We start from the raw sequence: 14579 nt of genomic DNA on the forward strand, positions 1-14579 counted from the left end.
GGGTGTTTTTTTTTTTTTTTTTTTTTTTTTTTTGTTTTTTGGTTTTTTTTTTTAGTTCTTTTCTTTTTTTTTTTTTTTTTTTTTTTTTTTTTAAGAAAAGAAGCATTTACCTGCTTTTTCTTTCACCTTGTAATCAACGATGAGCAGCAGCATGTGTACATATACTTCTTCAAATAATTTTTCATGTTTCCTGGAAACAATTTTAGCATTCAGTAGACAGATTCAAATGATGTGGTTAAGAAATGTAATCCCTGTCTTCCAAGAAGTGTGACCTTCACCAATTATGCCTGTCTGCAGTGCTGTTTTTCCCTCCTCAATTATAGCTGCCAAAGGGAAGATGAGTCCTTTTAATCCTCTAATGCTCCATCTCCTTGCCTCAGTGTTGGTTGTTTCGCGGTCCATAGACTTAACTGCTTTAAATGTAACATTACTGATGACAAACTTATACCACTGTTGTGTCCCTGCTGTGTGGCTGTACCAGAGGTTTGTGACCTCGCGTTGGTGAGGTTACACCATGCCAGCTCTCAGTGTGAGGCAAAGCCTGAGCTGTGATGCATCAGCAGTTGTACTGCTGGAATTCCTGGATAACAACTTTGACCATCCTGCTTTTACACCAAAATAAAATCAGGCTTTAGCGGTGTAGGACCGTGTTTCTCCCTGACAGCATTGCATCTGTGGTTGTGGGATCCCTTCATATTGGTCCTTGAACCTGCCCACTTCCCACCAGAGGACACCACGAATAAACCCTGAGCTTCAAGTCTCACGGTGAGGAACTTGGGACAGTGATTGCCTCTCTGCAGAATGAGGGTTATAGAATCCAGCCTCCAAAGCAGTGATATAAAGTGTGATTCATTCCCTTTCACTGCCAGCAGCATGCAAAGTAGCTCCATCATAAATAAGTAATACTGTAGTACATTTATCGAACAAAGCAGCAAAGTGCATCCTGTGGTGTGCTGTCTCTGGATGGAGCTAATCCTGGTGGGTGCTCAGCATCTCGTCCTGAAATGTTTAGCTTTTGCTGAGGTAATTGCTCATCTTCACCAATTAGTGCCTCTTACAGGTGGAAATTGCTGCTCTGGCTGGAGCTGAGAGCAATGCAGGGCTGTTGTGAACCTCAGCCTCTAGACGCCCTGACTCCATCCCAGGCTGCCATACCTGGCAGGGGCCAGGCAGAAGGACAGTGAGCATACCTATTTTCGTGCTGGAGATGCACAAGACTGATTTGGAGCTGGCACTGGAGCTCCTGTCCCTGGAGAATACCATAACTATTAGGCTTTTGTTATGTTTAAATGGACAAAAGAAAAAAAGCCTGCTAACCTGAATGGGTGCTAGGCTGAGTCAGCAGGAAGGAGATGGGAGCAGATCGGTTTTGTGGCTCTCGTCCCAGGTCCTGGATCCAGAGGAGACCTCTGTCATCTGCTTGCCCTTGGTCGCCTCCACTGCCTGCAGTGACCTGTGGGCCCCCAGAGACCAGCACCCACAGCCATCGTCAGGATCCGTTGGGTTTTTGGTGTATCTGCAGCACATTTGTGGGATCAGACCTCTAAGACAGGCTGGAGAATGTCACGTTCTCATGTCCTTCTGGTGCTGACACACTGGTCGTGGTGGCACTGCTGGCATTCAAGCCAGGCAGCTCCTGGTGCCTGGAGGGCTAGCAGTCACTGCGAGGTGCTTTCTGGCACCTTCATCTCAGGAGAAGGCTCTCAGGCCAGTGATACTAATATGCTTAGTGAGAACCTGAAGCCTTCAATATGCAGCTTAACCAAACCAGCCTGCTAGATTGGCTTAGCTGTATTGTCAAACACAACCCTAGTGATCTATAACTGTGTGTGGATATTTAACTCAGTTCTTGGTTTGTCTTTTAAGAAGACCATGTAAACATCACATGTGTCACAAGTGCTTCAAGTGCAGGAAAAGCATGGTATGAGAATACAAATGAATCTGGCTTTGGTTGGCATTCAGACTTGCCATGTATTAAGCGTAAATATATTTATAATACAACTATGTTTATAATACAAATATGTTTAAATACATCAAGCTAATTATAAGAGCAAAGTCTCTCCTGCTATTAACAGTGATGAGCCCTGAATGCCACTGGCAGCTTAAAAGCCAGTTGCTTTGGGCTGGTGCACAGCAGGTGGGGTTTCTACAGCAGATTGTGGAATGAATTCATTATAATCCTTTTGTGTATCAAGAAATTCCACTCTGCACAGGTTCAGATAGGAAAAATAACCCCCAGTTCACATCCGTGTGAACGCTTCCCCCTTGCCTTGATGTTCAGACAGTTTGGGGATAATCAGGCAAGCCGCTGTTGATGAGTCACTTTCTCCATCTCCTCTCCTGATTTATGTATTGAGGCCAAAGCTGCTCTTACATTTAGACTTCAGATTTGCTTCACCCCTGCAGCATTGCTCTTTAACGCATTGTTGTTTTATTTATATTCTAAGATTTGTACAGATGTGCTGGCACAAATGGGTATGTTAGTGTTTCCAAAAATGCTCGGTTCAGGCCAATGTTTAAAATAATTATGTCATCCTATAAATACTAACTCTAGTTAAAAATGTATAGTTATGCTGAAGTAGGTTATGTAGACTACTCGATTTCTGGCATTTTCTAATCTTTTGTGACGTTGATAATACTCTAGTAATGTAGTCTGAGCAGAGGGATGATGGATGGGATTAAATGCAGAGGAGCATGTTTTGATAAGAAGTACAGGTTAATGAACCTTTGAATAGAATTATTTTAACAAAGTGCTTGTAAAGCCAGTTCTAAAAGTGCTTTTAACTGTCTCTCTGAATCTGAGCCTGCTTTTTTCTTTGCTTTTGTGTGCTCAAAAACATAGGATTTTAGGAGTAAACTCTGTGGTTGTCTATTTAGCTGCCTTAATTGTCCATGTAAATTTGAGATTTGGGACATGGGACAACTTTACTTAGTCAGAGTGACAAGCAGATGTCTTAAGATTGTGCCTGACAGTTTAGCCTAAGCAGGATTACCTAAATCCTGTGCAGCTCTGCTCTTCCTGCGTTTCTGTCCTGATCGCTAAACGCTTTGTCTGATCTCTGCTGCTTCCAGACCCAAAGACCTTCTGCCCCAGAGCAAGCAAGTGAGCGCTAGGGACGTGTATTTTTGATTTGAGGTATAGGCTAATTAGCTTTGTGGGAAACCTTCTTCATCCTGTCTCGTGAAATTAAAGTCATCCTGGACATGGTTGATCATTCTTGGTGTGGTGCCAACTCACTGGTATAGACAATAGTGATGGCATGTCCATAGGTCGGAGTTGGTCTTGTGTGACTGGGATGATTTGTAGAAAATGCTGCAGCAGTTATCTCCTCTATTCTTTTTCTGTTTTGTTTTGGCTTCTTTTTTTTTTGCTGTCACTCTCCATGGCCAGGCCTGCCGTTCTAAAGCAGCTAAGCTGTGTTGCAGAGTTGCTGGGTGAAGCTGGTCAGGTCCATGCCGGGCAAAGAGGGTCTTTGCAGCAAGACATACAGCAGTCCTCTCGGAGAGCAGGGTTGGATTTTTTTGTTTATTCAAGTCATTATTAATAACTTACAAATATAGATAGTTTTTGTGATTATTTCCTGGTGTTTGCACTGAGACCAGAGTTGTTCTTCCTGTTCAGAGCTGTAGCTACCCAAGAGACCTTATCCTTTCCCAGGCCTGTGGAGCATGACTACTGCAATGTTCTGCTCTATGGAGCACCCTTATGCTTTCAGCCCAGTCTTCTTTCCATCCTTCTTAAATCCTGGTTCACCTTTGTTCCTGGAGCAAGTTGCAGCAGTGTGGAGAGCGGGGAGAACAGGTTGGTGGGAAAGACTGGTTTCTTTGTGGTGGTGTTTTCCCCAGGTCTGTGCAGTCAATTTCAATGTGAATCCCATTTTTCTCTTGAGTGACTCATGATTTACTGGGAGAATAAGCACGGGGCAGCCTGTGTAAGTGTTGCAAAGTCATTTTTCTCTGCTGCTGCTATGAGTTGAGTGAGGGTCTACTCCTTATGGGAAACTACCTCTCCACCAGGGCAGTGAGCACTCATCACTAAGGAAACTGGCTGCCTGACCTTTGTGTGAGCCTTTCCCGGGTGCTGATGGGGCTGTCTGGGTATTGCACCGCTCTGACTTATTTTTTGCATCCTTCTAGGACTTTAGCTTATTGCCAGTGGGTGGAAAATCTTCACGAGACGCAGAAGATGGTCTCGCTGTTTGGTCCCTTCAGTGACTTGCTGAAGTGGGTCCTCTGCCACCTGACCAAAGGGATCGTGAAGCGGGAGATGTACGGCCACGGCATTGGCCGCTTCTCGGAGGAGGAAATGTACACGCTGATGGAGAAGGACATGCGGACCCTCGCAAGCCTCCTGGGTAATGTACCACGAGTTCTTCACCTTCTGTTTGATCACAGCTCGCTGTTCACAGGATGAAATCTCAGCTGTGGCCATCTCGGGGTGCCCTCTGCTGTGGGACTACTGTTGCTTTGAGGTTGGCCCAGCGTGGCTTCATGAACATCACAGAGAGGAATGGGGTTGCGATGGGTGATGGAGCAAGTTCAACCTGTGACTTGGGAGCTCAGCAGGTTCCCCTCATTCTGGCTTGGCAAGGCTGGCAGGCTGAAGGGAGCAGCAGTGGATGTGTCTATGCAAAAGTCATCCCTGTCTGCCCAGAGCAGACGTAACCTTCAAGAGAAAATGGAAACATGCCTGAGTACCTGTAAAAGTCTCTTGTTTTGCTGATTTGAAGTCTGCATCTTTCTGTCTCTGGAGTCTATGCTGACACTTAGATTTTTTTTTTTTTTTTTTTTTAAGTTTTCCCGGGTGCTGATGGGGCTGTCTGGGTATTGCACCGCTCTGACTTATTTTTTGCATCCTTCTAGGACTTTAGCTTATTGCCAGTGGGTGGAAAATCTTCACGAGACGCAGAAGATGGTCTCGCTGTTTGGTCCCTTCAGTGACTTGCTGAAGTGGGTCCTCTGCCACCTGACCAAAGGGATCGTGAAGCGGGAGATGTACGGCCACGGCATTGGCCGCTTCTCGGAGGAGGAAATGTACACGCTGATGGAGAAGGACATGCGGACCCTCGCAAGCCTCCTGGGTAATGTACCACGAGTTCTTCACCTTCTGTTTGATCACAGCTCGCTGTTCACAGGATGAAATCTCAGCTGTGGCCATCTCGGGGTGCCCTCTGCTGTGGGACTACTGTTGCTTTGAGGTTGGCCCAGCGTGGCTTCATGAACATCACAGAGAGGAATGGGGTTGCGATGGGTGATGGAGCAAGTTCAACCTGTGACTTGGGAGCTCAGCAGGTTCCCCTCATTCTGGCTTGGCAAGGCTGGCAGGCTGAAGGGAGCAGCAGTGGATGTGTCTATGCAAAAGTCATCCCTGTCTGCCCAGAGCAGACGTAACCTTCAAGAGAAAATGGAAACATGCCTGAGTACCTGTAAAAGTCTCTTGTTTTGCTGATTTGAAGTCTGCATCTTTCTGTCTCTGGAGTCTATGCTGTCCTTTTGATTTTTTTTTTTTTTTTTTTTTAAGTCTTTTTCATCTTCCTCTCTGAAATGGATGTCAGATTAATCAGTGTGCAGTGATGTGAATCATTATATTTGCCCTTTTGATTATTGGTGCATTTATCTACGTTTCTATAATTGCCTCGATTTCTCATTAACACCAGCATGCTTAGGTTTTCTCCAGCCAGCTCTTTATGGTCGGGTCTGGTAACTGTGGCCTCCAGGTAGTATCCTGGGATGGGGACAGGAGGTGGGATGAGGAATTCCAGCCTGACTGGAGACTCCTGTTACACAGAGGGAAGGAGAAGGCGGTCAGTCAGTCTGTTGTCTGCACAACAATCATTGTGAGATTCTCCTCCATCTATATGTGCCCATGTATTTCCCCGTAAAAGGATGCACTTGAGATTTCGGCTGTTAATTAGAGGGCAATTTTAAGAGCTTAAAAAGGATGCCTGTCTTGCAGAATAGCTGAACATACCAAACTGTAGCTGTCAGTCATCAGGCATATCAGATTAATGTAATGCTCCCCATTTTTTAACAGAGCTATTCACATGGGAAGAAGAATAACTTTTAAATTCCAAGAGCTGCTTCCAGAGAATGATAACTTGGCAGCTGCCAGGTCTTGTGACACTCATTTTGACATTCCCAGTCACATCTTGGGTACTTTTTTTTCCTTTCTTTTTCATTTCTGAGAATGTGTTGTTTTTTTTTTTTCTTCTTCCATGTACCTGTTTCCCTAACAGATCTCATATAAACGTGGGAATTGGAACGTAGAATCCTGTGATGGATCAGCCTGCTCTGTTGGTATCAGCTTGCTTTCTGTCCTGCAGTCTTTTAGTCTTTCAACCACAAATGTAATTTCCTTGTCCTCTTGTAGTTTCCTACTGCCTGACAGTAGTGTAAGGAAGTGAGGGCAGTTGGGTATATGAACTAGCAATATATAAGAATATACGTTTTAGTAATTATTTAAAAGATGCAAGTGAGCAGTGCCCATAAATCTGATAGTGCTCTCAGCTGTCTGTCCACCCCAGGCTTTTGGGTGAATGGGGCTTTTGATTTAGGGAGTTGCAGGGCAGCAGCTGCCCGCACTGACTTTTGAAAAGCATTTGATGTTTTGTGGAGGGCAGGGGTGCTCAGAGCTGAAACACAGAGGTGGGACTAACCTGAACCCAAGGCTCTGATGTTAATTGAAATGCCCTGCAGCAGCCTGCGTGGGCTGTACGTGCTGCTGAGGAGGGGTGCAGGTCTCCTGTAGGTCCTGTCTATCATAGGTCTCTCTTTTGCCGGGGTTTCTTGACCCACTGCTAAAGTAGCTGCTTTTTAATCCTCTGGTGTGTGCATTTGTCAGTAGTGGAGCTGTGTGCTCTCACATCCCCAGGCAGTACGAATTCCACCCGAGTCTGGTGTGACCAGATGATTGCATTTCTGTTGGGTTAGGCAGGGGGTACGGGGAAGTGTTGGAGATGATTCGTGCTATGGCAGCCTCCATGTGACATGAGCCGTGTTACCTGGCATAAAAACTAGACACTGAGAGATGATACCTGGTCTGTCAGAAAGTCTTCTGGAAAAAGGTTGCACTGGAAGTTTTGGGAATGGATTAGAATGGAACTGATAGAAGGAAATGTGTGTGGAGGCTGTGTTGTGCAGTGCAGGGTGACCAGATTTGCAGTTTTATGGCACCACAGCTCTATTTCTTCCTCTTTCCCTTTGTTTCCACGCACCTGAGGGTGTAGGTGCTGTGCCTGGGGGGGTCACTCCACTTGCTGTTCATCCCTCACTCACTGCCTGCCTTAGTTGTAGCAAGATAGAAACAGCAATATTGCTTCCCAGCAACACCTCGTTATGGACCGAGTCTCAGACCTGGTTGGACGGTGCTAAATTCCTAGTGTTGGCATGTAACTGTGGTTTGGGGACCAATTTTGTGAGCTGTGTTTGAGATCGATGAATGCTCAGTGTCACATGAATAGTGAAAAGACACAACATTTACCTTGTACATAGTTTTCAAAGAATAGATTGATGCAGCTGTGAAAGAGCTGGGGAGAGTTAACTCAGTGTTAAAATTACACCCGACAGGCCAGAGGAGGCTATTGCTGCTGGCTATGCCTGAGCAGTGCTGTGCTACACTATAGTGCAGGGGATGTTGTACTGTACTCTGGAATTTGATGTATTTTACTGCTGGACAGTTTTTCTAAACTCACTCAATAACCCTAACATTTAATAACCTGCTGAATTACAGGCAGCTTATGTTGGACAGGGGAAGAATGTCCTGGGGAGATGGGATAACTGGATTTAGAGAATTCAATTACATACTGCATTTCACAGAGTTTATAGCACTTTGGGCCAAGGCAGGGACAGTGGAACTGTCTAAGCTGCCCTCTGCAATACCCCATGTTTCCCCTGCCTGCTCCGTGTGCGGTCTTTGCTCCAGCTCTTGTGCCTGTGGTGAGGAAACAAGTTTATACCATACATTTCATAGAATCATAGAATGGTTTGGGGTGGAAGGGACCTCAAAGATCATCTAGTTCCAACCCCCCTGCCCTGGGCAGGGACACCTCCCACTAGAGCAGGTTGCTCAAGGCCACATCCAGCCTGGCCTTGCACACCTCCAGGGATGGGGCATCCACAGCTTCTCTGGGCAACCTGTTCCAGTGTCTCACCAGCCTCATAGTAAAAAAATTTCTTCCTGAGATCTAATCTGAATCTTTTTTCTTCCAATTTAAAACCATTTCCCCTTGTCCTATCATTACTCTTCCTGGCAAAGAGTCCCTCCCCAGCTCTCCTATAGGCACCCTTCAGGTATTGAAAGGCTGCTATAAGGTCTCCCCGGAGCCTTCTCTTCTCTGGGCTGAACAATCCCAGCTCCCTCAGCCTGTCTTCATAGCAGAGGTGCTCCATCCCTCTGATCATCTTCGTGGCCCTCCGCTGCACCTGTTCCAGCTGGTCCATGTTCTTTGCAAATGGTGGCTTTGGAACATGATTTCTTCCCTGTCTTAAGTAGCTATCCATCTGTTTGTGCTGTGGTGGCCACTTAGGACCATCATGGCATTGGGGTGCCCAGAGAGGTAAGCAGAGTAGTGCTATGGAGTAGACATGTTCCTCCTCTGACCCAGGCCGGTCCCAATCAACTTGCTGGCCTTATGTACCTGTGTTTGGTCCCTGGCAGGTAGAAACCGGTGTTTGGGGGTGGAGACACTGCACTGGTGGTGTGTGAGGAGATGTTCACTCCTGCCTATGGCTGTGTCCTCCTTGAGATGCAGGTCATTCCCGAGCAGTCTGACTGCTCCATCAGTTTCAGCCTGAGCAAATGGTGGGAGAGGAAAGCATTGGGTATGACTTCCTTTTTTCGTGTGGTCAGATGGGTGACCTGAAACTGGATCTGCACTCATGAGAGATATGGGGTGAACTAGCTTCTTTCAGCAAGTGCATTCATGATTTTGAACCAGGGTTGAATGATTTTGGGTTTGTACCAAGGGAGAAAATAATGCTTTTGGGCACCTGCTGGCTATGGAAATATTTTTTAAAAGCAGCATGAGGAGTGCAGTGTGTATGTGCTGCCAGCGGTGATGAGCGGAGGAGGTTACTTGGCCAGTGGTGGCTCTGTAATTGGCCTAGTTATAGAAGAGGTGAGCAGAGGGGAAGCTGCAGTAATGGATTTCACCTGCTGAACCCTAGCAACAGCTTTTGAACCGTATTCAACATTGAATCCCTGTCTTTGAACCAGAGAACATTTTCAGCTAAACAATTTGAGTAAAAAAAAAATAAACATTAAAGATGTAGCCAAGGAATGCTGGGGCTTTTTTACGTGTGTGATTTTTTTTATTTTTATTTTTTTTTTAAACTGGGGGGAAGTTACATCCAGTTGAGAAGTGTTTGCTCTTGTATTTACAGGTGACAAGAAGTACATTATGGGACCAAATGTATCCACTGTTGATGCAACTGTCTTTGGGCATCTGGCACAGGCGATGTGGACACTACCAGGGACTCGACCAGAGAGACTGATCAAAGGTAAGAAAGCTGAAGTGATCTCTGATGGAAAAACTCCTGGTGACATTTGCCATGTTTAAACTTGGAGCACCTTGTAAGGCCATGTGAAGGCTGCAGCAGCACTGCAACTGTGTCGCGGGCTGTTCTTGCCTTTGATGTCGTGTTTGTATCCTGTAATGTTGTTTTCTCTTTAAAATTCTTGTTTGTTTTCTCTTTAATGTTCTGCACTGTAATTGTTTCTGTTCCTGCACTTGATCTTTTCCCTGTTTAACATAGCAAAGACTGAAAGCCTCTAAAGAATGAATGCTGGGTGAAGTATGAGAAGACAGAAGCACAGCCATGAGCCAAATTCTGCTGAGCTCAGTAGTTTCATTGAACTGCAAGTGCTATTGTCCCACTGAAATTACAGCCTTTGCTGTTATTGAAGATGCTGGGCAAGGAAAAAGTCCTGACTTTGGAGTCACTGTGTTTTTGCATGAATTGGAAATATACCCCTTTCCTCCACTAGTTTTTCTTTTTTTTTTTTTTTTTTTTTGGGCTTAGGCGTGTGAAAGTATCTTTGCATCTCTTTTCAGAATAAAGCCAGGCAGTATGGAAGAGCTAAGGAGGAAAAGAATGTGAAATAGGTGTCAAAGGAATGAATCTGACCTGTAGGTCTACTCGGTGCGAGAGAGAGAGAATTACTAAAGCAATAGTTAGGAAGGGTTGACTTGCTCATTATTAAAACTTTGAGGAAAAAAAAATTCTTGAGATTAGGATATAAGTATTGTCTATACAATTCTTCCCCTTGATGTCTGGGGTATCACAGATAAAATTCTGAAGGGTCTGTGGCTTTCAGGAAGAAATACTATGTCTGTTGAACTAGTTTGTCATCTAACGAAAATAAACAGCTGATAATAGATGCAAATACTGAAGCAGTGTGGATGATTCTCTGTACTAATCCACCTACTCATGCTATTGTGAGTGCAGGTTTCACATAGACGTTCCCTTTAATATGCTATTATTTCTTTGTTGTTTGAAGTTTTTTGTAGTTTCTTCTCTAAGCATTTCCGTGTGTATATACATAAGGCATAAGATACTAAGGCTGGGAACATTAAGGGTGAGCAAGGGATGGTATAAAACCTTCAGAATGTGAATTTATCTTGCAGACAATGCTGCCATCTGGTGGTGTAAAACTCAAATTCACCGTATTTTAAGAAACAAATATACTGTGTATATATAGGATCAAATTCTGTCTTTAGAAACCAGGTTTATGCAATATAAGCAAGAATTTTGCTATGAAAAACTTACAGTATTAGTATCTTGTTTTGATTTATTTCTGCAGAAGTTGAGTTTGTGGTAATTTTGCTACATGCATTTATATTTATTCCAGTGTAACCGTCCTTGTGTGTAGGTTAATAATACGTGTTTTTAAGTTACACAAAAGTTAGAGCCTTTAGGAGGATTGATGGGATCTTGGAATTTTGAAGCCTCTTTGGAAAGAACCCGCACAATTTGTTTCCAAACAGTGCTAATGTGTTTCTGCATCAGCAGGTGGGTTAGAGCATTATTGACCGGATGTATTTACTGGTGTCTCTTGTGCTGTATTGCAGGTGAACTGATTAACCTTGCTATGTATTGTGAGAGAATAAGGAGGAAATTTTGGCCAGAATGGCACCATGATGATGATAACACTCTGTATGAATCTGAGGAGAGCAGCGAGGCGAGCAAGACCTACTCCCCTTTGCAGGACTTCAGTTTTTATTCAAGGACAGAAACGTTTGATGAGGAAGGGAACAGTATTTCTCAAACCCCTGACACAGATTACACGGGACACTCCCTCTTTGACTCAGATGTGGACATGGATGACTACAGAGATCATGAACAATGCAAGTGATGTGTACAAGCATCTCCCATTTTGCAGACAAGCTGTTTCTTGGGATCAGTGTGATTTATTTTCTCCTCCAGGTCAGGAAGAGGTTTATACCACTTTGGAGGAGACCATTGTGCTTGACTCAGCTGTCACGTGCTACCCAGACTATTTCAACTTTAATTCATTTTGTGTAACTGTTCAGGTGGAACCACGGTAAACAGTTATTTAAAACACACACGGGCAAACTGGAGGTCCAGAAGGCAACAGGACCTTTCAATCTACATTTTTGTTTGCTTTCGAAACCAGATCCCACAACCAGGTGGGACAGACCCCCGGGAAGTGGAGCATTTGTCAGAGCTGGTTTGTGTTGATATCTTATCTTTACAGGAATGGGTTGAGGAAAAAAATGGAACTGGCACGACTGGCATACCTTTCTCCCAAGGAAGAAAATGATTGATGCTGTATTGATTTGGCAGATTTTCGGGGGGATTTTATTTGATAGCTGCCCGCGCTCTGGGTGCATGTGCTACAGTGTCTGCAGGAAGGAACTGCTCCCAGTTCTTTTCGGAGACAGTCAAGGAAGGCAGGAGGGAAAAAATATTCCTACAAAAAGGAGCATTTTAGTGTTTCTTGTTCTTTGTAAAAGGTGGAAATCGCTACTCTAGAATATTTTTATTCAGAAGGGAAATACGAGTTTTAATGAATAACCTTCCAAACACTCAACTGGAATGTGTGTTGGCCAAATTTCTTCTGTGTTTTCGAATTAGTATCATGTTCTTACTTCCTGCTGCTGGCTGTTGTCTGCTATTGCTAGGCAAGGCTAAAGAATTGGGGTTTGTTACTGAAAGTCTGGTGCATCTCAGCAGCGGGTGCTTTGTGCTCTTTACTGACAGACACATCAAACCCATGGAGCTTGCGAAGCGATTTGGGGTGTTTCTAGGCGTGGGGTCCTGTGGAAATGCAAGATGTTGGCCCAGGCAGTCAAAGGCTTTAAGATGCTTCAGTGGGTGCTGGGCACAGTGCTGGCTGATGGGGCACAGTCCCTGATGCCGGTGCTCGGGGAGGGAGTTGGGATAGATGTCTGTGTCAGCTGCTATCTGTGGGGATCTCCAGGTGCTGAAAGAGTGACCAGAATTGATTTTTAAGGCGCCTTTTCTAGCACGTCTGTGATCCTGGAACCCCAAATCCACGGTGATCACGCAGGTGCTGACATGCTTTGTGTTTATGTCTCCCTAAATGCAGGTTAGAGGTGAGAATGAATCTGTGGGATTTACTCACCAGTTTGAAGGTGAGCGTGTACACCAGTGTTGCATGGCCATGACTAGTTGGTTGTAAGTAGAGATAAAGCATATAGAACACATAGGCAGCTGTGGTATTTGTAAACGTGCATCTAAAACTGGATATTTACTCGTAGACGTTGGTAATGGCCTGTTTAAAAATATTGTAATTATGACTTTTCTCAGTGAGTTAGGGTTAAATGAATCGGGATCTCGCAGCAAAATTTTTATACTGTGTTGTTGTGCCATATGTCTGGGGCAGGCAGGACAGACAACTGCCTTAGGGTGTCAACTGTTGGAAGCCCTAACTGTTGGAAACCCTAATAACTTGAAATAATTGGAGCTTTCAAAGAATACCTCTCATTCTTAGATCATGGAGTGCCTCCTGCAGAGGAAAGCGCTTGCTCTGGGGAAACACCAAGCTAGCCATGGCTCTGAAAGAAGGGTGACACATGTCTGCCATGACTTCCCAGGTCTCTTCATGCATGGGAGCCACCACAACGAGCGCTGACAAGTTTGGTGTGGTCTGAGGTGGGTGTGAATTTGCACCTGTGTCCTCAATTCCCCGAGCATGTCCTTGGAGCCACGTTCCAGCCAATGATCTCTGTTGTTGTGGGCAACTGTCATTTGTGAAGTTAACCAAAACTGAGGAGGAGGAAGGTATCATCCACTTCTCAGGAAACTAAGCACAGGTATAGGCACAAGAAGATAGGTCTTGGGCTTGAAAGCACAGAGGAGATGGCCTTAAATGCCCATGAAATTTCATAGCCAAGTCAGGCCAGATGTTACCTGCAAAGATGGAGGTATTGGCTTTCTGGATAAAAGGCATTCATGTCAAAAAGCTCTACTTTCAAAACATTTGTGTGTTGGGAATTCTGATGTTCTCATTTAATTACCTGTGTGTGTTTGAAGGCTGTGCTTTCTCCATCTTTTCAGCGTTGGGGGTGTGTGCTTGCAGGTATGGAGGCTCCTGCTGACAGCAGATGAGTCCCAGCCATGACTCCCAGTTGTCAAAAGACCAGCCTGAGTTCAGGAGACCCTGTCACCTTGATAATACCACAGCATGGGTACCTGCTGAGGATGTAGGTGCCTGGCGGGACCAGGGTTACATTCGCACCCAGCGTTTTTTGCTTTTATTTTAAATAAATTGGTGTGCCTCGGTGGAGGCTGAACCTCACCCTGACCAGCCTCAGTGGAGGCTGAACCTCACCCTGACCACCCTCCCCAGCCCCTGGGGAGGGTGAAGAGGAAAGGATGGGAAGGGGTTGCAGAAGGGGAAGCAGCTTTTTGCTGTCAGCTAAATGAGGTTTTCCAGGGTGTTAATCAGCAAGGTGAATGTATCTTGCAGCTCATCACACACCAGCCTGTTCTGAGGGAGTGCTCAGGTTTGGAGAAGCTGGTTGGGAGAAGTTAGTTGGCTTTCTCCTCACGACAGCTACTCTCAGTAAAGTCTGCGTGTGTGTGTTTGGCTGTGTTTCAAACTAGAGGTGAAATAAGGAAACGGCATCTCCTTAGGAATTTATAGGTGTAGTCCAGGTTTGACAGGCAGTCCATGGGTTTATTTATCCATTCTGGAAACAAATACTGACTGTTAGTCCTGTTTAAAAGGATTTAATCCAAACTTTTTTTTTTTTTGGAAGCTGATACTGGTAAAGTGTTTGCGGGGGAAAAAAATGTTTTAAAAAAATAGCTTTTTTTAACATCTGTGAAAAAGTGTTAATTCATTTTGGTTTGCATGGGGAAAGAAAAGATGTGTTTTCTCCCCCCCCAAAAAACACCACCAAAAAAACAAAACAGATTTTTTGACTTTCCAAAATTCTGCTAGAAGAGCAATATTTTCTTAGTCCTGCAGTGTCCCCCCCCCTTTTCTGTCATCTCTGTTTTTTACTTTGGTGCTGAGGGGCCATACAGAACTAAAAATAGTTGGAGAGCATATTTATTTCCTCTTGGGTTTTTTTTTTTTTTTTTTTTTT

General features: G+C 44.7%; 1 protein-coding gene across 1 annotated transcript in view; it reads left to right on the plus strand.

Annotated features, from left to right (window-relative positions):
- The window catches only part of FAXC (failed axon connections homolog), a 21437-nt gene extending 6865 nt beyond the window's left edge, over positions 1-14572 (plus strand). Inside the window, exons 3-5 of the mRNA XM_014964375.1 lie at positions 4138-4355; positions 9382-9498; positions 11070-14572. Of these exons, the coding sequence (XP_014819861.1) occupies positions 4138-4355; positions 9382-9498; positions 11070-11353 (619 nt within the window). The 3' untranslated portion in view covers positions 11354-14572. The remainder of the gene's footprint in view (positions 1-4137; positions 4356-9381; positions 9499-11069) is intronic.
- The last annotated feature ends 7 nt before the right edge of the window (positions 14573-14579 follow it).

Source organism: Calidris pugnax, unplaced genomic scaffold (assembly GCF_001431845.1).
Source record: "Calidris pugnax isolate Ruff unplaced genomic scaffold, ASM143184v1 scaffold219, whole genome shotgun sequence".
NCBI classification, from domain to species: domain Eukaryota; kingdom Metazoa; phylum Chordata; class Aves; order Charadriiformes; family Scolopacidae; genus Calidris; species Calidris pugnax.